Source organism: Rhinolophus sinicus, chromosome 3, assembly GCF_057876585.1.
Source record: "Rhinolophus sinicus isolate RSI-liver-muscle chromosome 3, RSI-T2T, whole genome shotgun sequence".
Taxonomy (NCBI): Eukaryota; Metazoa; Chordata; class Mammalia; order Chiroptera; family Rhinolophidae; genus Rhinolophus; species Rhinolophus sinicus.
Window position 1 is genome coordinate 137,966,177 of NC_142503.1, and position 24,322 is coordinate 137,990,498.

Genomic DNA, 24,322 nt, shown 5'->3' on the forward strand with positions numbered 1-24,322 from the left:
TCTTGTAAATCTTGAGCATTTTAGAAACAGTTCTTTCCTACTGTGAGATAAAGCCATTTCATACTTTTGTTCTGGAAATTCTATCTTTGGCATGACGTGGTTTGCTACTATGAAAACTAAAATCCTCCGTAAAGCTCATCCCAGTATTAAGGAATATTCAACTCTATCACAAAAACTCTATCATAAAAATATCCTCGTATTAGAGAGCGCCTTTCCTAATGAGCCTACTATTACAGAAATACAAGATAATAAAGTGAAAGCCATTATACCAAAGAATAATAATAACACAGAACTAAATTTCCCAGAACACTTATGGCAGACTATGCTGCAATCACTACTAACTAAAGGAATCACCAGCCATCATCTGCCCCACTGAAGCAAATAACATATAGTAGACTAACTAGAAATTAAGAAGACTTGAAGACCTTCTGGTAGGCGTTTGGGAGAAGAGCCTAAATAGTTTTTATTTACGGTATATCACGAAGCATCATGCAATTATTAAATGAGCAAAGAAAATTATGATTCCCTAATAGAAAATTTTATTCTTAATAGAATGAGAGGCTTTTCTAAGATGATATAACATCAAATATTTAATTTCACAGTACTCAACATTTGTCCTTATTAATTCCCAAAGGCTCTCTCATCAAACAATGAGCAAACTTTTCACCTGGTCAAAAGTCCCTGAAGCATGAGGTTTGCCATTTCTGCTGGAGATACATCAATAAAGCGAAGGAAAGAGAAACAGCTTTCTTCATTAACACCTAGAATATCAAAGGACAAAATTAAACTCAATAGCAAGCCAAGAGACAATACTCAACTAAAGTCTGCTGAACTGCTGAATTTTGGCTTAAGAATCAAAACATATCCTAAAGGTTCGAAACCTCAGCCACTTTGATGGAAGTCAGGGTGTCATATTTTTGTACTACAATCACAAGTAGAAGAGGCAGACCTATGAGAGGTGGCATATATGGGCCAGAGTAAAGTTGGCTCATCAGTTACCTTTGGGATTTTTGGATCCTTTGCTAAGTGCCTTCCTCTTTTTATCATGTCAGGAAAAAGAAAAAGGGAAAGGACACAGGTAAAAGATTCTTAATATTGTGGACAATGCTCAAAGTTGAGCAGCTTCTTTTCGTTAGACTAAGGGGAAGGAAACTAGGCCACGTTAATAAGAATCCCGCATTGTCTCTGTCGAGTTTCAAGAGTGTAAGAAATTCTTAAGAGTTGGGTATAAAATAAAGATTGAAGGTCAATGTAATAATTTTTTATTGCTTCCTGTTATAGTCACAAATCAGAGAGTCTATAGATGAAGATGACTAATTTACTTAAATCTTATCAAGACTATAAATAAAAACCAGCATGCAGGCAAACCACTACTAGTTCCAAAGCAGTCACTCAGCAAAACAAAGAGTAGCATCCTGGTAAATACTTGGCATACTTTCCTTCCCAAAGATCAAAACACCTACCTTTGTGAAAGAGAGACTGCTGGATATAGTCCGGTGCAAATGGAGAAAGAAGAACCCTTAACCACCTGTAAAGTAAGTAAATAAAATAAATCCGAATCCAAATACAAATATTGGGAAGTTAACTACACTGGAGGTTCCAAACTAAACAGAATCTTTTAGGTTTGAAACTCTTTATATTTTTAAGAAGTTTGTTATTATCAAAAATCATGGCATAAAATGTCAGAAAGTAGTAAGTGCTTAATAAAAGTATAAAAAGATAATACAAGTTCAAAGTAGTCTTATTTTATTTTAGACACTCACAATTTTAGCACCCTAAGCTTTCATATACTATGTTAAGGAAAAAGCACCGTACCTCTCGTCTGCTTCCTTCTGCCTCTCTAGTTAAGTATTAGCCTGGAGCTATCACAGACAGAATTCTTAAAATTAAAATCCAAGGAATTCCTCAATTTCAGTTTCATTAGGCTAAATGTTGTCAATAATTAGTTTGATGGTACTGTTTATATAGTTTCTCTACAGAAGGAGCTTTCAAAATCCATGGTTCTCAAATGTGGGTGTGCATGAGAATCCTTTGGGAGCTTATTAAAAAATCCAGAAGCCAGGGCTACCCTCAATCCGGTGTAAAACTGACCCACACACCAATTTTCTAAACGGAAGCAATCTCTGGCATTAACAACCACTTCACCTTTACCAAAACCTGTCATTGCTGATTCTGATACGAAGGTATATTTGATTAATTCAAAATCCAATCAGTTCTCCCACAAGTGCTATTCCAAGTATAAAATAAGCCACCATAAAGCAATTTCGGTCCTGGGGCAGAAACATTTGCTGATCTCTTTTGGTACACGTACATATTTGCACACAGGTGCATATTCCTCGTTTGGAAAGGCAACTACAAGTGGCGATGGCCTTTAAGGTCATCCGGTTAGACCCTAGATAGTGCACAGATTCCGACCAGGAGATGCCTTAACGAAGAGCTGTCCACCTTTGTTTAAATATCTCTTGCTGAGGAACTCAAACATTCTCCACTAAATTTATCTCCATAAACCCCCCAATTACAAAAACACTCCCAGAGGAAACAGATATTAACATTTGCTCACCTGTCTCGTGAATGGTTAAAGACCCTGATCTGTCCATGACGGTAGATGAACTTTGAAATCTGGTATGGCTTTAGGGAAATATGAAATGGAGACCAAGTTTCTTGTCGTTCAAATAATTCTGGGTGATTACACACCTAAGAGGGAGGGAAATAACAAGACAACATTTTTAGGTGCAGATACCATCCTGTGAAATGATGGGGGATCCAAAACCCTGAATGTTTGCCTTTGTGAATATATACTTTCCCATTTTCATCTTTTTAACAGACTTTGTTCATTGGGCATCAAAGCTAGAGCTTTTTCCTTGAAGTGGGTTAGTCAAGACAACTCCAGGGTAGCTGCCCCAAGCTCTTACCTTCCTAAACTGCATGACCAGGTTCATGAGGCTGCTGGTGGTGGTCTGTGCTTGCTGGGTGGAGCCCATAGAAGACTGCAATAGATCCTCAATAGAAATTTTGTTCTTTAGTGCCTGATATAGCAGCTTTTGTCGGCTGGTCAGCTGGCAATACATTAGAATCTCAATCTAAAAATCAGGGAGAACAGTTCTATTTTGAAAAACAGTTCATAAGATTCAGTATCAACATAAAGTTTAAAACGCATGCAAGCCAGAGTATGATTGGAAAAACAATACACATATCTCTATAAACCTGTGGTGTGGTTAATTATCCAGAAAAATGATTTTTTTTCTTGCCCCTCTTCGCTTGTCACTCACTCTACATGCTGTTCCTGGCAATCTCTTCCATTTTCAGTAGCACGAATTATCGTCCATCACAGTGACTTACAACAAAAACATATTCCTAAATAGCCCTATACCCATACTTTTAACTACCTACTCTAATAGTACCACTCAGAGTCTGCAGCATTTGCTTATGTGACATATCAGAAAAAAAATTCTTTTCCACAATTCCCTAAATGAACAGCATTACCATTCACTCAATTGCCCAAAGAGAAACTTCAGTCAGCTCTGATTTTTCTCTCTCATACCCCATGTTCTATCATTTCCTAAGTCTCTACTCAACCTGGAAATTTACTTTGAACCACACTTTCTGACCATTCCCATTGCTTTACTGCAGAATCTCATCGTATCATCTAGACTGTTATTATTTTGGGGTCTTCCTGCCTCCGGTCTCTCCTGGTTCTGAGAAGCTTTCCATACAAATCTTACAAAGTAATTCAACTGCTGAAAAACCTTCAGTGTACATTACTGCCTATAATGAAATATTAAAAATTCTCCTACAGGCAGAAAAGACCTCCCATAATCGAACCCACCCTACTGTCCCAGTCTCATCACCACATCGTCCTATAAACCTTAGCAACTGTGGTCTGAATAATGTTTGCCAAACATGCTGCATATTTGAATGTTGCTTTATCTTTGTTCACATTGCTGTTGTTGCCTAGTACCCCTTTCTATCTTATTTTCCTAGTAAATGACAACTTGTTGTTCCAGATCTACCTTACATGTCATTTCTGCCTTGGTGCCTTCTCTAACCCTCCCTAACAGAACTACTTCTTATAGTTCACACAGTCACTGTATCTCTATGACATAGCATTATATATAGTTAGTTATGTATTTATCGCCCTAAGAAATCTGAATGGAACCTGCATCTTTATGTACCAGTGGCTGGCAGTCAGTAGGAGTTCAGTAAATAAATAATTATTTAATAGATTAGAAACATTGCTGATGTTTAAGAAATTTACACTATGCACAGTGGTTAAGAACTGGATTACATCTACTGTTCACCTCCTTATTGACTACTAACAAAATAATAGAAATTATGACACTGCTATTCTTTTTTAAGCCCTTTCTGATATAAAAGCCTCAAGATTCCATTTTTTACAAAGTATTTTCCTTCTATCAGCTACACCTGTGTGACAGTACTATTTAGTTAAAGTCAGCCAGTTTCACAAAATAGCCACCAAGACTTTTTAAAAAATAAAACAAAGGTGCACTTCTATTCCTCTCTTTGAAGGTGTACATCCCCTCCACAATCTTGCAAAGAGAGCTACTAATTTCAAAATGATCCACCCTTCTGACAGTGATAGAGGAGAACCACCTGATATTATCAAGAATCTGAAAAGATGCCTGTCAGACAGAGAACAGAATTATGAGAAATAGGTGGCCTCTATGGAAGATGGGGAAAAATTCCAAAGGACTAGGAACTGGTAGAAGGAAGGAGAATATGGGGAGAATTCATAGGAGGTAATAGAAAATTACAAAAGTCTGGTAAGGATCCAAAAAAGATACTTATAAACCAAAATTACTGGCTTTGTATAAGAAAATACAACCTGAAGCACATTAAACTTCTAAATCTAACTCTGTTTGCAGAAATACAGGAGACAGGAACATATGTGACAACACCACGATGATGCAATTAGCAAAATCCAGCATGTGGAAAACTAACTCTACAGGACAAATGACTCAGTTTCTTTAACAAAGAATTACAAGGGAAAGAAGATATTTAAGAGACATGACACCCAAATGCTATGGGAGGACCTTGCGTGTATTCTGATTTTAAAAATGTAATTGTGTGTGTGTGTGTGCGTGCGTGTGCGCGTGTGAGAGAGAGAGAGAGAGCGAGAGAGAGAAATACACAAGGACAAACGGAGAATATCTGACTGCTAACTGGATATGTGATCCTACAATGGAATAATTGCCTTTTTTTAGCAGGGTTGATAATGATATGTGGTTATGTATTTTAAAAATGACCAGATCTTTTAGATACATATGAAAATTTTTGTAAATGAAATAAAGGCCATCTGGAATTTGCTTCAGAATAATCTAGATGGGTGGGGATGGCCACGAGTTGATCATTGTTAAAGCTGTATGGTGATTATGAGAGTTCATTATACTATTCTTTCTACGTTTGTAATGTTTCAAATTCTCTATAATAAAAAGTATAAAACAAAAAGAAAAAACATAACTTGCCGTGATTATTTCACTCATATTAAATCTTCTTTGATCCACTCAGGTTTAAAAGTCTTTTTTCAATCAAACAAATTACTCTTCAACTAAACATTTATCAAGGAATTTTTTTTTTTTTGCCCTGGAACCCTAAGTTGGTGCCTATTAAGGCTTAATAAACTCATGAGGTCTTCTTTCCTTACCTTGTCAGACAATTCATTTTCCACATCTTTCTTGATTCTCCTCAGCATAAATGGCTTCAAGATCATGTGTAAGCGAGAAAGTTGATCTGAAATGCCAGGAGCCCCCCCCATAAACAATACATTATACCGATTTAAAACAAACAAAAGAAAAATCATAATCATCTCTCACTAAACTGTTTTAATATCTTTTGGCTTAATGAGTCTCTGAAAGAAGACTGAAACAAATCTTTTTCCCAAGTAAGAAACCAAGGAATCGGAATCTTCCATAGCATCTTCCTATAGTCAACAGGGTAAATGCATTTTGCTCTCATTTACTCAAACCAACGAGGACCACTTTATTTTTTATTAGAATTCATCTTTAGAGTGTTTCAGGAACATTTTTGTTAATAATAGGGTTCTCATATAGGTATAATGCAAGCTATCTGGGACTCCCAGTGTTCCCAAAAAATCATTTTTTAAAGTATGTCAGCAAATTAACAACTTATAGTATAAGAAACTACTTAAAGACTTTTCTAATAGTTACCAGATGTCACTTCATGTCTATGCAATAAACACCCCATAACTCCCTTAATATTCAATAAGGCCAAGAGTACTGATAAACCAGGTCAAACGTGTTCATAGTAGAAATAAATCCTAATACAGACAGAAAATTACAACAATGACCCTTCTAATATTTTCAGTCTTTATCACAGGAAAAAAAGCCTTACCCCATCCCACAAAGAATATCTCTCTGATAGGAAATTTTTAGGATCTATGTGGAAAATGAGGATTCCGTAAGCCAAAATGTGGTGCTTATAACTCTGCCTGTTCTGCCCTATTAGTCAATACTGCAACACCATATGAATTAGTCCTTTTTTGACTCTTTTAAACATAAAAAAGTACATAATTAGTTTGTAAGGAAAAAAACTCCTCCCCCCATCCTTTCATGTATACTAGAAGAAAAATTCTTCACACAGAAGAAAACATACAATTATGTCGTTGCCTACACTGATAACATAGAAGAAAGTTCATAAAGTACTCACTCTCATCAATGGTGGATTTGTTTTCGGCATGGCTCTCAATGTCCTTGGAAAACCATTCATTAAATTCCTCATGCGAATCAAACAATGTTGGCATAATGAAATGCAGCAGAGCCCAGAGCTGGAAACAAAGGAAAAGTGAAGTAGCTGTAGGGCAACAAAATGACAGTGTGTTGAAGACATAATGGGGGGGGGGGGAGAGAGAGACACGGAGGCAGGTATGGGTGTATATCTGCGTCTAGGTGCATGTGTATACATGAGTGAATGAGAGAGAGAGATAGAGAAGGTGTGTAAACACATGCCTCATCAACCAACTCTAATTTTATAAGGTGCTGTAGGAAAAAGTCATTATTTTCAATTAATTTCAAACTAAAAGTATGAAAGTACAAGTATAATCAGATTCTGGTGTGACATAATTTTAAAGATGTTATACATTTAAAAAATCGATTGCAAAATTAAATACAATCTGAGGTAGCATAACTTGGTAATAACGATCAGGGGTCAGCCAAGCCTGGTCTGCCGTCTATTTTTATAAATCAAGTTTTATGGGAACATAGCCATACCTATTAATTTATGCATAGTCTAGGGCTGCTTTCACATTACAACGGCAAGGTTAAATAGTTGTGCCAGTTTACTGTATGGCCTGTAAAGTCTAAAATATCTGGCTCTTTATAGAAAGTTTTCTGACCCCTGTTGTAGATGGTCAATTATCTTTCCTAAAGAAAAAAATTTTACCTCCTCTCAGTGTTAAAGAATACTACCTTTCATTCTAGTATAAAAACATCTGTGCATTCGATAGGTAGCATTCCTAATGTGGTCACCATTTAGTACATAAATACAAAAAAATAGAGCAATTTATTTGCCTTACACCAGAGAATAAAAAAATAGGAATGTTGCCAAAAAACCCACAAAATCCCACTTAGGGCAAGCTATGTTCAGATTTTTCCTTTTATGTGGGGATTGTAATTTGTACAGAGCCCTAACACTCCAGGTGGACATGTGTAAAGAATCCCATTCTGTGCTGGAACCACTCTGAGTAATGCAGATACAAAGCTAAGCCCTTGACTCATGCCTACCTCTGCCATGGTGTTCTGAATGGGCGTCCCAGTTAGCAAAAGCCGATTCCGACATTGGAACTGCAAGAGGATCTTCCAGCGAACACTGTCCAATAAGACAAATTCCAAATTAGCAGTAAATCTTTCTTCATCCTACCAAGACCTCATAGTTCTAAACATGCTTTCTAAAAAAACAACACTGAGATTCAAGTACTCCATCATATACACAACTGAAAAATATTATTCAACATAGCTACAGATAGGAAATTTCAGAGGAACTGACTACTTTAAAAGGAAAATATGGTATTAGGGTTTAGAAACAGAAGGCCTCAAGTAGGCAGGGTAGGATCCTTTCTGCCTTGATAAAGTTCTCTTTGCGTTGACATAAATCATGTCATTGTAAGGTACTTCTGTGGAGTAGGAAGCTTTAAAAGTATTACTCTGTGCTTCCAGTATGGGTTTGAAGGGAGCAATGGAGAAAGGGGAAGGGTGTGAGAAGCAAATGCAAAGTGAGTCTATGGCTACGAGCATGTCCTACTTCAAAAGCGTACAAACGAAGTAATGCCCTTCAGGGGATGGAAAGTTCCATGAAAAATACCATCCTGCCAGTTACCATGGACCTTCAAGGAAGTCCTGCGTGCTCACCAAGTTAACAAAAATGCATCAAACCCAGGTTTAATACCACTGAGTAACATTTTATAGCTAAGCATTCATTTACTATTCAGTTTGGGATCTTAAAAGTGTTAGAATACTTTAAACATATAAAAAGACTCCAATAAAAGGAGTCTTGGGGATCTAAGAACTACCCAGAGACTAGGATACCTTGCACAAGGCAGACAAAACCTACAATCCACATCATGTAACGTTCTACTTCCTACTAAAATAACCTTCTAAAATAATCCCTCAAGGAAAGGGCAGATGCCCCTTCCTCCACAGAAATTTTCCTTGAAGAACAAAGGTCTATTAAAATCTCATAATTATTGAGTACGGCTAGAAATTGGGAAAAATCCTTGTATTCTAAACAGTAATATTTATGTTCCATGAAAAATGGATAAGGGAATTTCAGCCTTCGGGTCAGACACATGGCTTATGCAGAGACCGTATTATGCCATGTTCTGAAACCTCTCTTGATCTTTATTCATATGTGTGTATATATCATACAGATATAGGTGACCCTTGAACAACATGGGTTTGAATTGCGTGGGTCCACTTACACATGGATTTTTTTTAATAAATATAGTATATGTATTTTCTCTTCCTTATGATTTTCTTAGTAACATTTTCTTTTCTCTATCTTACTTTGTAGGGCATCCAATGGACACTTATCTTATTAGGGAGACCACTTCAGGGACGGTGTAGCTGCCTGATCACTGCACTGTACACCTGAAGCTGAAGCTGAATAATAATGAATGTCAACTATAATTTTATATATATAGTTATAAGAAGTAGAGTACAGCATTAGGAATAGAGACAGTGGAAATGTAATGGCTGTGTGCGATGTCAGAGGGGTAGTAGATGGGGGAGGGAAGTTATCACTTTGTGAGGGGTATAAGTGATAAATGTCTAACTATTACATTGTTTTGTACACCTGAAACTAATAATGAAAAAAGAATACAGTATATAATACATAAAACATACAAAATAAGCATTAATCGACAGTTCACGTTATAGGTAAGACTTCTGGTCAACAGTGAGCTATTGATAGCTAAGTTTTTAGAGTCAAAAGTTACACGCAGACTTTCAACTACAAGGGAGTAGAGGGTGAAGGGTCGGGGTTGGCACCGTAACCACTGCGTTGTTCAAGGGTCAACTGTATATCATATATCTATATATCCTCAGTACATGGAGTTTGGTTTCTAGTACTCATGTTACCTGGAACTACTCTTGAGCGCCTGAGCCTCGTCCAATACCATGTACTGCCATTTGACCCGCTGGAAATACTTTACATCCTGCACCACCAGCTGGTAGCTGGTGATAACCACATGGAAGGGGGCATCCTGAGTATAAAGGGTCTTCTGTAAATATAAGAGGGGAAGGGTGAAAAGAGATACTTCACAATTCATAATAAGATATTAAGGAATGGATTGTATTTTCTAAGGCCAAGAAGTTTATAATAGCCCTAATGATGTATTTCTACCATGTGGTAGATATACAATAAATTAAACCATAACTGCTTTTAAAGTAGTCACTATAATCACAAATCATGTTAAAAACTAGTTTTCAGCTCATTAAAGAAAAAAGTTTTTAATCCTGATTTTCAAACCAGCTGATTGTCTATAACGGGAAAAGCATTGTAAAAGAAAAACATTATACTTGCCTACTGCCCAGAAATATATAAAAAGATTTCATACATGAGAAATTACTCAAATAAACTGGAGAAATAATGATTGCACATGTAGAAGGTGTGATCAGAAAATATGGTGAATACTCTGCTGAGTGCCATCCAAATGGAAAGGCAGGGATCTTCAATACACGAAGTGGTGCACTGAACCTTAGTAACAGTGTGTGACAAGTTTCAACTTGTTTGGTACAGTCAATCGGGTGTGACTACAATTGAGAGAAGGTGTGTTTTAAAGTGTGCCATAAATTATGGATCATGAACAATGTATTAACATGAAATGGGCAAACGGTTTCATCCTCTATTATGACAATGCTCTGTGTCACATATCACTTCTGATATGGCAATTTCTGTCAAATAAAAATATTTGTATCCCCATCCACCTTATTCACTGGGTCTGGCACCATGCAACTTCTGGCTCTTCCCCAAAGTCAAAATGACGATGAAAGTAAACGTTTTGAATCTATTCATTCAGGACATCGAGGCAGCCACGACAGTGCAACTAAAGACACTCACGAAAGGACTTCTAGAACTGCTTCAGAAAGTGGCAAGAACAATGGGATAAGTGTGTTCGAAGTGAGGTGGATTGTTTTGAGGGGGGTTAATGACAATGTGTCTTTTACTATAATAAATTTTAAATTTAAACATTCACCATATTTTTCGATCACACTGTGTGTGTGTGTGTGTGTGTGTGTGTGTGTGTGTGTGTGCAGTAAGCTGAAAGTTACCTGACTCCAGAACCTCCTGATAACTTTTCTATCATGAGGATTTCCCCAATATGGTAGCACCTGGAAAAAGGACCAATATATAGATTATTACCTATTGATAATTTTAAAGTATTATCACAAATATGTTATTCAGAATGTTTAAAAGAACCTAAAACAAATTAAATATAGGAATTCCTCTTCTGTCATTACCAAACTAGGGAATGGACTAGCACTCCTCCTGTTGACCAAATTAAAACACACAAACAAAATATGTGTTTGAAGGTATCAGAGAACTACTGAGGCAGTGGAAATTACAGAGCCAAGATCCAGAAAAGAAAGGAAGCCCAGAGATGAAATCCTGGCACCCGGTATACGGTCCCCCTTGAAGGTGATCCTTTCTAAAAGTTCTAGTTGAGAAGCTAAGAAACTGAACAGAGTTGTTGTTGTTAAAGAGATGTATGGCCCACAGAACAAAAACTATAGTTCAAGGAGGAGGGATTCTGATAACCCCAACCTCCCCGGCCTTAAATTAGGATCAAAGGATTCATATACACGGGTAGTAAAGGTATACTAAACACAGACTTGCCTCGGTACCTGCAGATTTGCTCCAGAATCCCGAGGATACCAAAACCCATGGATGCTAAAGTCCGTATATAAAATGGTGCAGTACTTGCATATAACCTGTACATACCCTCCTGATATTTTAAGCCATCTGTAGATTACTTATAATACCTAATACAATGTAAATAGTTGTTATACTATACTGTTTAGGGACAGTGACAAGAATAAATCTGTACAAGTTTACTACGGACACCCAGTACACATCAGCAACAATGTAACTTCCACCCCAAGTATTTTCCATCTGTGGTTGGTTGAATCCCTGGATGCAGAACCCTCAGATACAGACAGCCAACTGTACTGAATTTCAGCTTCAAACTAGATTAAGAGGTTTTTGGGTTATTACTGCCCCAGAAAAAAAAATTACTATTGGCAAGAAACCAAAACAAAACCTAAAACACAGAAATCCTCTCTCTGGAATAAGAAAACAGTATCCAGAATGTCTGGCATACAATAAAAAAAACCAAAAAAGCCACAGGAGATCTAGATAATGAAAATATCAGAAACAGACTTTTGAAAATAATTCAGTGATAGGTTTAATGACAGATTAGATGCAGCTGAAGAGAAAATTTGTGAATTAGATGATAGATCAGAAGAAAATATCCAGACTAAAGCACAGAGAAACAAAAGAATGCAAAATACAGCCCTTTTTCTGTGATGCCTCTAGGTGTGGCTTTCTTTCTTTTTCTCCATATAGGGCTCAAAATGCTTCTTGAATCTGTAGCTTGTAGCTTGATGTTTTGAAAAATCTCAGCCAGACAGAAACACAAATATGCAGAGGAATGAAGATCAAAGAAAACAAGTGAACATGTGAGTTACAGTAGTACCTCGGTTTTCAAACGTCTCTGTTGATAAACATTTCAGTTTATGAACATCGTAAATTTTATGGATCTATGGTATCATCAGATAGTAAAATTCATGTTAAATTTACAGTTTTAGGGGTTGATTTTAAAGGTCTGGAATGAACTAATCCATTCTGCACTACTTTCTTTGGGGAAACCATGCCTCGGTTTTCAAACGTTTCAGAACTCAACTGGACATCCGGAATGGATTATGTTTGAAAACTGAGGTACCACTGTATATGAATAAATCTAAATAAATTTAAAATGTATAAATAATAAAATACCAATGGAGTTTAAGAGCTAAAATAATATTACTTTTTGAAAAGTCAAGGATGCATGTTGTATTCTCCCTGTATCTACTGAATGAATGTATAATTGGCAAGCTAAGAGGGGAGGGGCAAAAAAAAAAAAAAAAAAAAAAGAGTAATAAAATCTAATCAATCCAAAAGGACCCAAGAAAGGAGAGAAAAAGGAAAGTTGAACAGGTGAAAATAAGTAGAAAGCAAACAGCAAGGCAGGAGATTTAAACTCCATATAGCAATAATTACATTAAAAGTAAGCACAAATATTCCAAATAAAAGGCAAGAATGTAAAGATAGAGAATGGTTAAAAATGAAAAGAAGAAAAAGATACCATGTAAAAACTAACCAAAGAAATCTATCTAGTTAGTATCAGAGAAAATAGGTTTAAGGCAAAACCTTAAAATGGCAAATAAAATGGGGATGATTATAAATAGAAGATTTACTATAAACATGTTGTCGGAGAGAGAAGTGTTGAAGAGGGGAATTTCATAATAATAAAAGGTTTGATTCACCAGGATTATAAAGTAATTATAAATTTGTATATATCTCACAGCCTCAAAATATATAAAGCAAAAATGGACAGAAAGAAACAGAAATGGATAAATACATGATTGCGGAAAATTTTAACATACCTCTTTCAGTCAATAATAGGACAGGCAGACAAAAAAATAAATAAATAAAGATACAGATGGACTGAACAAGTTAACAAACTTGACCTCATCAACACACACAACATTAAACTCAACAACTGCAGAATACCTATCATTTTCAAACACACATAGGACATTTATAAAAACTGACCATATGCTGGGCCATAAAAGCCAAGTTCAACAAATTTCAAAGGATTAAAATAACAAAAAGCCTGTTTTCTTATCACAGTGGATTTAAGCTATAAATTAATAACAAAAAGGTACCTAGAAAACCATCCTTTGTTTGGAAATTAAGAACCACACTTTTAAATAACCCATGAGTCAAATAAGAACTTGCAGTAGAAGCTACAAATTATTTTGAATTGAAAGATAATGAAAATGTGATCCATCAAACGTTTGGACGGCTATAGCCATGTTTAGAAAGCAATTAATACCCTTAAATACACATATTAGAAAAAGCTAAAATCAACAATCTAAGCTCCACCTCAAAACGTTAGAAAAATTTTACAGTTTACAAAAAAAGTAGACAAGAATAAAAGAGCGTAAATAAATGAAATATAAAACATACTAAATAGCCAATTTAAAGGCTGGAAAATGGTACATTAACTATAGAAAAAATGTAAATCATATTTCATGGGAAAAAGGAAGAAGCCAGAGACACTCACACTAGAACCATAAAATGAGTGTTACTCAGATACTTGGCAATTAAAATGAACTTTCAGATGTTATCATCATAGATCTATGTATTTTCTTAAGGTAATCTATAAACCTGAGCAGAGTGTATATGTAACTATGTTCTGTAGGGAAGTAAACACATTTCTGACAATCTAAAAGAGTAATGGCAATAAAAACAATGAATTTATAGAGTAGAGGTCATCAAACCTTTTCTGTAAATGGCCAGATAGTAAATATTTTGGCTTTGTAGGCTATGCGGTCTGTCACAACTACTCAACTCTGCTGTTGTGGTAAGAATGCAGCCACAAATAATAAACAAAAGAGCATGGCTATGTATATTTATTTAAATTTCATACATCATTTGTTATGAAATACTTTTTAATCAACCATCTAAAAATGTAAAAACTATTCTTAGTGTGCAAGCTATACAAAAAACAGGTGGTAGATTCCTCAATAAGTTAAATATAAAATGACTCAGCAATTCCGCTCCTAGGTATATACCCAAAAGAACCGAGAAACAGGACAGGTATTCAAACAAAAACCTGTACATGAATGTTCATAGCAGTGCTATTAACAATAGTCAAAAGGTAGAAACAACCCAGATATCCATCAACAGATGAATGGAAACAAAATATGGTATATCCGGAAATATTATTCAGTCATAAAAAGGCATGAAGTGCTGATACTTCCTACGACATTAGATGCACTTTGAAAATATTATGCTAAGTAAAAAGAAGAAGCCAGACGTAAAATCCCACATATTGTATGATTCTAGTTACACAAAATATCCAGAATGAGCAAATCCATGGAGAAAGATTTGTGGTAGTCAGGGTACAAAGCGAAAAGGGAATTACGGAGTGATGGGGAGAAGGTTTCTGTTTAGGATGATGAAAAGATGCTGTAACCAGATAGCAATAATCATTACACCACATTGTAAATGTACTTAATGCTACTACACTGTACACTTTAAATTGGTACACTTCATGCTATGTGTTTTTTAACACAATTTTTAAAAATTGGGACAAACAAGTGGTAACTGGAATTAGCCCAAAGGCCATATTTTACTGACCCGTAAAACTATAGTATCAAAGGGAAGCTCAAAGCGCAAATGAAGGCTGTTCCAGGTATAGGTATAAAGTCAGAGGTTAACAATGACATAGCTACTACCACACTGCCATCTATCGGCCAGTGGAGGAAATACTGAAAATTTAAGTGGTTTTATGAAAATTTTAAGACTTAATTTCTCAGCTTCCTGATTGTTCAACAAGTACTGAATAACACCAACAAAAGCAGAAAAAAGATGGAGCTCCATAGTCCATATGGCAAACAACTCTATAGAAAATATTCAACCAATTGCCTTAGATGATTTCATCTTCTTACAAAGTCAAAAATTAGTCAGCCAAGTTAAAAACTATACAACTAATGTGCCTTGTAAAATTTCTAAATCTACAATTCAGCCACAAAGGTGGGGCCACACCCACAAAGATGCTCCAACATAGACTATCCCAGACACCTCCTTTTCCTTAGAAAGCATAGGATAGAAAAACACCTCTTTCCCATCTCCACCTGTCCTGTGTGCCCCTTTGAATTACAAGGACCCATGATGAGTATGGAGACCCAAAATCAGAGAGATCATGTCAATATGTCGATACGTAAGCTCCATAAAATCCTCCTCACTGTGCAAATTCATTGTTATTCTATCCCTCTAGGGACTTAACATATATTTAACTCACTTTCCCAACTTTTACTTGCAAACAATATACTAAATCCTACCCATTCTCTTACATCCCAACAACTTTCCATAATTAAACCCCTGATTAAATCTTGTCCATGTCTTACCCAACTTGATGCAACATATTTACCTGCCAGTCACTTCCTACTTCAACCTCAATTCTTTTCCTCCGAATTCATTAAAATCAACTTTCACATTATCTACCTAAGACATTACTAATCTGGACTAAAGATCTAGCTTTGGAGGATCAAGAAAATAGATTATTTATCAATCTATCTGGGGGTGGGGGGAGGAACACTGATAGTGCCATAAATGACAGGATATGTGCCCTGATGATGATCGCCAAAATCAACATCAAAACCAGCTAAGTAGGTATTTTTCTATTACGGTAATTTGACCAAGAGTGTCAAGTCACGTGGCTAACGTAGCCAATCACTCAAGTTAGACTCCGGCTTTCTCACTTATAACATAAGGATGTAATATGCTCTCTTATTGCTCCTCTTAGTAAATTTTATAGTAATTTTTATATGCAAGTTATTTTGGAAAAAAATTCAAGAAATTGAAAACTATTATAAGCAATAAATGCGTAAGGCAGAAAAAAATAGAAAGTTTATTTTAAAGAGCAACAGAATTTTTTGTTGGATTAATTTTTACCTTGAATTTAGGAACAAATCTAGTAAACTCCTGATGCCAATTGTTAAGTGTAGAAGCAGGTGAAATTATTAAGAAAGGCCCCCAAATGTTCTCTCTCTGAAACAGAAAAAACTCAGTTAGCCAACTGCAGGAAACCTGAAGATACTTAATTCAAAATTATAATCAACAATAAAAGTAGTTTAAGAATAGAAAATGCATTATAACAAGAGAAATGGTGCCTATCTACTATATCTGTACACTCAAAAATACCAAGCAATTACTGCCACCCCCCCTCCACCTCTTATAGGTCCTAATTTATACCATTCACAAAGCTCTTACAACATACTGACTTGTATGTGTTGCTTTCCCCAATACCAGATGATCGTAACAATTTTACTATCATTTAATGGAGATAATAGAGCTTTTGCTTTTACACATATTTTCTGATTTAATTCTCACAAAATTCCTGTAAGGCAGATTATTATCCCACTTTGCAGAAGTGGAAACAGTCTTATGGAGTTAAAGTAAAGTCAGCTCAAAGAGGTTAAGTGAATTGCCCAGGTTTACACTGCTAGTAAGTGTAGAGCTGAGATGTGAACTCTGTGATCTAACTATCACTGTCTTTCAACTGGCAGTTCTCAACTCGGGGCAGGGATGGTGGGACCGGCTTCCAAACCACACGTGCTCAAAACCTGTCCTAGTCTTCTTGAAAATCAAACTGTTTCACCATATTGTGTTAGCGTGTAAAGGTTTGAAGGCAAGGAGCAACTCCTACTGACTTGGCATGCTACAGCGCCTAATACGGTGCTTCATGATGGCTGATTTTCAGTAGAAAATGACCTAGGATCTAGAGAAAGGAACACAGAAAGACTGCATCTAACCCACCTCAGCCAGATGGGCCAGGAGGGCAATGCTCTGTACTGTTTTACCAAGGCCCATTTCATCTGCAAGAATGCCATTAATACCCTGGAGGGAAAAAACAACAACACATGGTCAACACCTCTCACATTCCATCATACAGGGTTAAACCTACTGCCCAAAAGAACTAACCAAAATGTTAGACTTGTTCAAACAAAAGTGACTAGAGATACCCAGCTTCAGCACTACTACCCACAGCTGTAATAATTCCTCTGCCAACTCCAGAGCTACAACTGTGAATCATGATATGTATGAGATGAACAGGCCAAAGCCAGTTTTTCAGCTAATTTAATTCAGGCACGAAAGCAAACAATCAGGTTTACCATGATCACCTAAAACAAACTACATACACGATACAAATATTCTCCAATAAAATCACCAGGTTAAAAATATAGAGACATCCTTCTGACTCTTGTCAAGGATAAAGTTTTTTAAAAGGAATGAAATCTGAAACATTATCTTGTGCTCATTTAAAAATATACTGAACCAATGACTTTAGAAAAACAGGTAACAAATGAAAGAGAGTGGATACAACATAGTTCTAAAATTCACCTGTTCATAGAGATTTGCCAACCAATTCATGCCTTTCAGCTGATAGCCTTTTAATTTGCCATTAAAAATTGTGGGCTGTGGAATATCCTCACCAGCCCGAATAGATGGGTTTGCTAGGCTGTAACTCTCCCCAAACCCACTGCCAGACTTGTTTGCTGCCCTTAGGGCAGCTGCTCGACTTTCTTTTGCATCTTCATCAAATGATCTTGTCTGGAAAAGAAAAACATATTAGAACAAAAATATAAGAGGAAAAAAATTAAATTCAAATGAAATTCACAATGACAACATACCTAATTTTGTGCTAACTGAAACAAAATTTCTGATGAGCTAATTTCATAATATAGTGTATAATGAATTCAAGTATATTACTAATATTTTTAAATCAATTTAACAATTATTAAAAATACACTTTTGACACTAAGCCTTATACATGATTACTCACTTCATCAAGGAATTCATTAAAGTTTTCATATAAAATTTGCATGGGGTTGGTGGAAAGAAAGGTCATGTTTGTGTCCATCTTTGACTTGGACCCTGTCAAAGTTATACATGGGTTGCTATGCAGTATATTAAACCGTGTTTTCTTAACGGAATTCAATCTAACTGCATTTTCCTTCTGATTTCATTAAATGTCACTATATCATGAATAAACAAATTATTACTAAAGTGAAAGAAGGTACTAACTTTGAGATTTTTTTAAAGGTGTGGTATAAGCTCTCTAAACAAGCAAGAATTTAGTCTTTTCACTAAACAACCATCATGCATTTCCTACTTTATTTCCCTTGATTACTATACAAGAGGACAAAAAAAAGACAAACTATCCTAGCTTCCATCAACACACTCCTAAATCTTACACGAATGCTCATTTTCCCTTTCCTCAAGTATTCCTACGACTCTAAAATAGTGACACATCCCCCCACCCAATACATAATCACTTATACAGACGCACATTCACTAATGTTTTTAACTGAAAATATTAGGATTAAAGGAAGATCACGCAAGTAAAAGGTTGTGAGGTATTTCCTAGGCGCATTACAGTTTAACTTTTCATTTTTAAAACTCACCCGAGCTTGATGAATATGGTAAGCATTTTCAGCATTCTTCAGGGCCTGGGCTTTGAAATGGTTACTGTCTGCAAAGGAAAACTTACAGATTAGCATACGTCATTAACTGAACTCGTTCAAATGTGCAATTCACACTAACAGGTGTGGATCCCTGTTACTCCACTACACCTCCACTACACTTATCCCTAGGCTCAAGGAGGGTGAGGGAGCAGAAAGGCTCACATTACCTGTCAGAGGTAAGGACCTGGAAGTGGCAATGGAGGCAAAGGACTACCATGATCTCCAAGAGCCAAAGCAGCAGCTCAGAAAAACCACAGGAGACTGAGCTCCAGGCTCCCAATCCTGGGTTTCTTACACAAAGCAATGCCAAAGCCAGGAAAGCAAGACAGCACCGATTCAAAATTGCGATATATTTATGCTGGGTGACACTATTCCAGAAGAAGACATACAGACATGTAAAATCCCCAAGATTCTGTGAAGCACGCTCATTCTCTTTTATTCTTAGCTCAACACGATCTTGATCACTATTCGCTGTGAAATTCCTCTCAAACTTCATCCTAATTTCTCCCTCCCGTTGTGGTCATAAAAATACCCAAACTCAACAGTCTCTTTCTCATGCTTGACTTGCATCACCAAGAACCTTGTTATACGAGAGATAATTTGCATGTCTCTGCTGAGACATGTTCACTGAATTCTTCTGATTTAATACCTTCTGTTTCTACTAATGAATCAAAACATATAAAATATTCCCAAACTTGCAAGATCATATAACCCCATCCTTTCCTTTTCAAATTCTTTAATAAAAGTTATTTTGTATGCACATTTTATAGAAACAGTCATACTTTTCCTACTCCTATACAATAAATTCCCCTTTACTGACCAATATTACCTATCAGTCAAGACAAAACTTGCAAGAATTAATATGTATAACCTTAGACAGGAAAAATCATAGGGTACCTGCTTCCTCTAACTCCTGATTCAGGACTCACCATAATCCTCCTGTGTAATGTTAACGACCACTCCTCCACCAATGTCAATCTGTCTCTGGGTAGAACTGTCTTCCAGTTTCCTTAGAATTTCTTCCTGGATCCCATCATGACCCATGTCTCGTTTGCGACTCATGAAATGGGCATACAACTCTGTCTGGGTGATTAGGAAGTTCAGTTTTCGCTGTTGCCTCTTAGCCTAAATGGGAAAAAAAGTTAAAGTGAAAACAGAGTCACATCATCAATCACATACAAGAGGTAGCCAAGAGAATTCACCAAACCTATGTATAGTTTGCATACAATTCCTTACCTTTAGAAAGGCAGAAATTGCTAAAGAACCGTTTTATAATAACCAAGTCAGTACTACTGAAATAATAACCTTCATTTATAGTCTAATAATAACCTAAGTTTTGCTTTCTTTTACAGTATGAAATCTTTTCTCCATTAGGCTTCTGTCTAAAATGCTTATTTCTTTACTATATTACTTTTCTATAAAGGCGATGGGATACCAACTAAATTCAAATATATTTTATTTGATAACCTGACTGGTAGATACATATGTATAACTTCATTATTTTAAAAAATGCAAACATGTCAGAAACTCTTCTTTATCACCAAAAGTCAAAATAAGTGACTAGGAGCTATAAATTATTCTGAAAGTTAGCGCAGAAGGTATCTGAGAATAAAAAGCCAATCAAAGGGAAAACAATGCTCCCCAAAGCAACCTAAAGTTCATTTGTGACGACAGCTATAAAACATGAATATAGACCAAATACACACAGACATGTATTTTTTAAATGTGAAAAAACTAAGTTCAAAGTGCCTCTGAAATAACCTGGTACAGAAAATAATCATTGTTTGTCAATAAACAAAATCATCAAAGTAAATAATAAAATGAGTAAACAAATGCCCCAAAAGACCAAACTATATGGAATATAGTACACACAATAAATACGAAACTAAGAGTCATTATTTTGCATTATCTATTTTACAATAGAATTCCTAGGAAGTATATTCAATTTACCCTTACATCACCTCCTCAAAAGAAAACCAACAATAAAATAAGGAATAAGGCCAAGAAAGGACACAAGTCCCAAAGTATGCTACATAAAACTATCCTTTCCATTTGAGGTTTCATAGCACTTGAAAGGGGAACTTAAAAAGAGAATTGGGCAAAACCCACATTCATCCTCACAGGCATGATAAAGGAGGGAAGATCAAAAGCTAAAAGAAGTCCAAAGCGCTGCTCTGACAGGAGCACTACCTGTACTGAAAGAAAACATCATCCAATCCTTTGACTCTCTTCTTTCTCTAGACTTCAACTTTCCTTCCGCTCATCCCCAGCTGTTTACTATGGCAACACAATAACTGTGCCCTCCTATTCTCTCCTCTTGCTTCCCTGAACTATACACTCAGTCTATATCAGCTGACATCAGGATCAGCAAGAGTACCAGCTGCAAGTTACAACAGCAAAGTGGGTGTGTGGGGGGGTGAGTCTCAAAAAACCAGGCAAGTTGTCCATTGCCCCATCTGGCCCTAAACTTGGCAACCAGCCCTGATCTTCCAACAAATCAAAACTGCAGCCAGCACCTGGAACCAACCTAAGATAAACTGTAAGCTGTTTTCTTTTTTCATTCATTTCTTTTCCTCTTCTTTTTTTTTGGTCCTCCAGAAATACACAAAGGAAGAAAGCTACAAAGCATAGAGGAAATTAGCATAGAAGAGAGGTGAAGGCCAGTAAGAAGGCCTTACTAAAAAAATAAAAACAGAATTGGTTTACTGGACTAAAATCACTATCCTTAGTAATGCCTTAAAACATTTTTTTTAACAATTTCACCAGTTAGACTTATAATTTATGAAGTGCCAAACCAATCTCTTGATATGGCTACAGCAATTAGGGCTTTCAAAATGTTATGCTGTGGTCCTACCTCCCGCATTTCCTCATCCAACTTCCGTTGCTCCAAGGCTTCCTTCTCTGCACGCTTGCGGTGCTCCTTCTCCACCTTCTCGTACTTCTTCCAGTACAGAAGCATCTCCTTGGTGAGACGGCGGGCACGAGGCAAGGTCTCCTTACAGTTCTTCTGAGCCTGCAAGGCAGCTCGACGCACTTCCTTCATGCACTGGTGGGCGAGCTGCAGATGACAGTAATGTTAGCACAACAGACAAGCCATGGCCAGGCCAGTGCTCCCAGGGCTCCACACCACAGCAGTCCTCCTTCTGTGCAGTGGACACAACCTTCTCTCGGCCACATCTCTTTCTCCCTACCTGATTAATGTCCCTGTACAGTATTCTGACCCAGTAGCAGACCCAGGGGATCAGGGATGAGAAGTCTGCAGGCATAATGCCTTAACAGATGAAAAACGATGTGCTGGGAAGTTACAAAGTGTTATCACACATATTAACAATAGCTATCGGGGTGGCTGGTTAGCTCAGTTGGTTAGAGCGCACGGTGCTAATAACACCAAGGGTGCCGGTTTGATCCCCACATGGGCCACTGTGAGCTGCGCCCTCCTTAAAAAATAAAATAAAATAAAATAAAAAATAATAATAGCTATCAATGCTTATTATATGCTAGGCACAATTCCAAGCTTCACGTACTCGTATATTAATCTAATCCATTGTTCACAAAGTTGTTATCATTCTCATTTTATAGATGAGGAAGCGAGGATGAATACTAGCCCAGGGAAACACAACTAGTAATACTACCTCATCTGGTCCTCACAACTCTCAAAGCAAGTTGAGTTATTTCTCCCTACGGACAGGTATTAATGTCATCATTTCTTCGATGAAGAGACTGAGCACAGGAAGATTGTATGGTCTGCCCAAGGAATCAGAGCGGGCTATGATCTTACCCAAAAAGGTTCAAATACTATAAACATGAGGAAGAGCAATTTTACGTATAAAATAGATTGAGAACATTTAGAAACTTTCTCTTAGGTACTATTAGATTCATTATCAACAGCTTACAAGAGACAAGAGCAGCAAGCATGGATCCAAAGAACAAGAACATATTCCAGCAAAATATAAAAATGGGAAATATAAAACTATAATTTTACCTTTCGGCTATTGGTGAGAAACAGGTTACGAGCTGAAGCTTTCTGCTTGTTGGCCTAAAATAATTAAAAACAAGATTTCATTTAGGATTCCTTTTTGAAAAGAATGACACTGTCTCTTACTCAACGCTAGGGTTAAATAATAAAACATCAAGCCCTGTATATTCTAGATATATTACAGAAAGCTACAAAAGCAGCATTAAGAATAAGCTAGAGCTGTGGAAAGAACTTAAGGTTTATATTTATACTTAAGGCTTGAAATGGATGAGGAAAATGTACGAACATACCCTAACCCTAGCATGACCCTGATTAAAACACACTGCTTTCCAGGGCTGATCTGCAAAGAAGCTGGGATAGCAGGGCACTCAGATACAAAAATTGTTAGGAGAAATGTCAACTAGCCTCCCAGTTTGTGATTCTAGCCCCATCTTCAGCCAGGGCAAACCTGCTGCCACTATTACTCAACTTCCACCACCACTTAAGCCTCATCTTCTCCAACAAAAAAGTCCGAGGCAGACCTAACATGAGACGACCCAGCGACCTACAACCCAGTCTCAAGCTGCTTATCAGGTCTTCCATTTCAGTTGGGGGGAAAAAAAAGTCTCAATAAAGAAACCTGATTTCCCACGACGGTTCATGTGATGTGGGAGAAGACACAGAACAGGCAGAGCTGAGTGGCACCACCTGAAACCTCTTCACCAGGTATAAAGCAGGTTTTCCCATAAATTTTCCCATCGAGAATGGTCATACATAAACTCTCCAGAAATACTTAGTAATTGCTATGGGGGGAACTAGTAATTGTTCAGTAGAGAAGAAGCACTGTACTGAAGGATCAAAGCTAAGAACACAGTACTGGGACAGATGTGTCACGTGATTACCAGGAACACATCACTCCCCTGGTAATCCTGCCAAAAATGCATAACCCAGATCTAATCAAGAGATAACATCATACAACCCAAATTCAGAAATATTCTACAAAATAACAGGCCCATACTCTTTAAAAATCACAATGTCATGAAAGATGAAGGCTGAGAAATTGTTTCAGATTAAAGGAGATTAAAGAGACATGAAAACTAAATGCCACATATAGTTCTAGATCGGATCCTGGGTTGAATCAGGAAAGAACAAAATGCTACAGAGGACATTATTGAGACAACCGATGAAATTTGAATATGTCTATGGATTAGATCTTTTTTGTAACTTCACTGTGGTTATATATGAGATGTTCTTTTTCTTAGGAAATACACACTCAATTATTAGGAGTAAATTTAGCACAAAGTATCAAACGTTCAAAATGGATGAGAAAAAAGTATGCATTTATGTAACAAAAGCAAGTAAGGCAAACAATTGCTAAATATAAGTAAAGGATACATGGCAGTTCCTTGCATTATTCTTGCCATATATTTTTTTAAACTTTTGAACTAATTTTAGACTTACAGAAAAATTTGCAAAAAATAGTACAGTTCTCTTACATCCCCCATGGCTCTCCCTAATTTTAGCATCTTATATAACCATA

General features: G+C 36.6%; 1 protein-coding gene across 2 annotated transcripts in view; it reads right to left on the bottom strand.

Moving 5' to 3' along the window:
- Nucleotides 1–24,322, bottom strand: part of INO80 (INO80 complex ATPase subunit) — a 116,893-nt gene that overhangs the window by 55,244 nt on the left and 37,327 nt on the right. For both annotated transcript variants that reach the window (XM_074327899.2, XM_074327898.2), the window contains exons 8-23: nucleotides 22,810–22,863; nucleotides 21,682–21,885; nucleotides 19,757–19,952; nucleotides 18,768–18,835; nucleotides 17,704–17,913; nucleotides 17,119–17,199; nucleotides 16,255–16,350; nucleotides 10,803–10,862; nucleotides 9,609–9,751; nucleotides 7,758–7,842; nucleotides 6,685–6,802; nucleotides 5,663–5,748; nucleotides 2,913–3,080; nucleotides 2,561–2,694; nucleotides 1,464–1,528; nucleotides 668–761 (exon numbers count right to left, since the gene is read on the bottom strand). In XM_074327899.2, coding sequence (XP_074184000.1) covers nucleotides 668–761; nucleotides 1,464–1,528; nucleotides 2,561–2,694; nucleotides 2,913–3,080; nucleotides 5,663–5,748; nucleotides 6,685–6,802; nucleotides 7,758–7,842; nucleotides 9,609–9,751; nucleotides 10,803–10,862; nucleotides 16,255–16,350; nucleotides 17,119–17,199; nucleotides 17,704–17,913; nucleotides 18,768–18,835; nucleotides 19,757–19,952; nucleotides 21,682–21,885; nucleotides 22,810–22,863 — 1,862 coding nt within the window. The remainder of the gene's footprint in view (nucleotides 1–667; nucleotides 762–1,463; nucleotides 1,529–2,560; nucleotides 2,695–2,912; nucleotides 3,081–5,662; nucleotides 5,749–6,684; nucleotides 6,803–7,757; nucleotides 7,843–9,608; nucleotides 9,752–10,802; nucleotides 10,863–16,254; nucleotides 16,351–17,118; nucleotides 17,200–17,703; nucleotides 17,914–18,767; nucleotides 18,836–19,756; nucleotides 19,953–21,681; nucleotides 21,886–22,809; nucleotides 22,864–24,322) is intronic.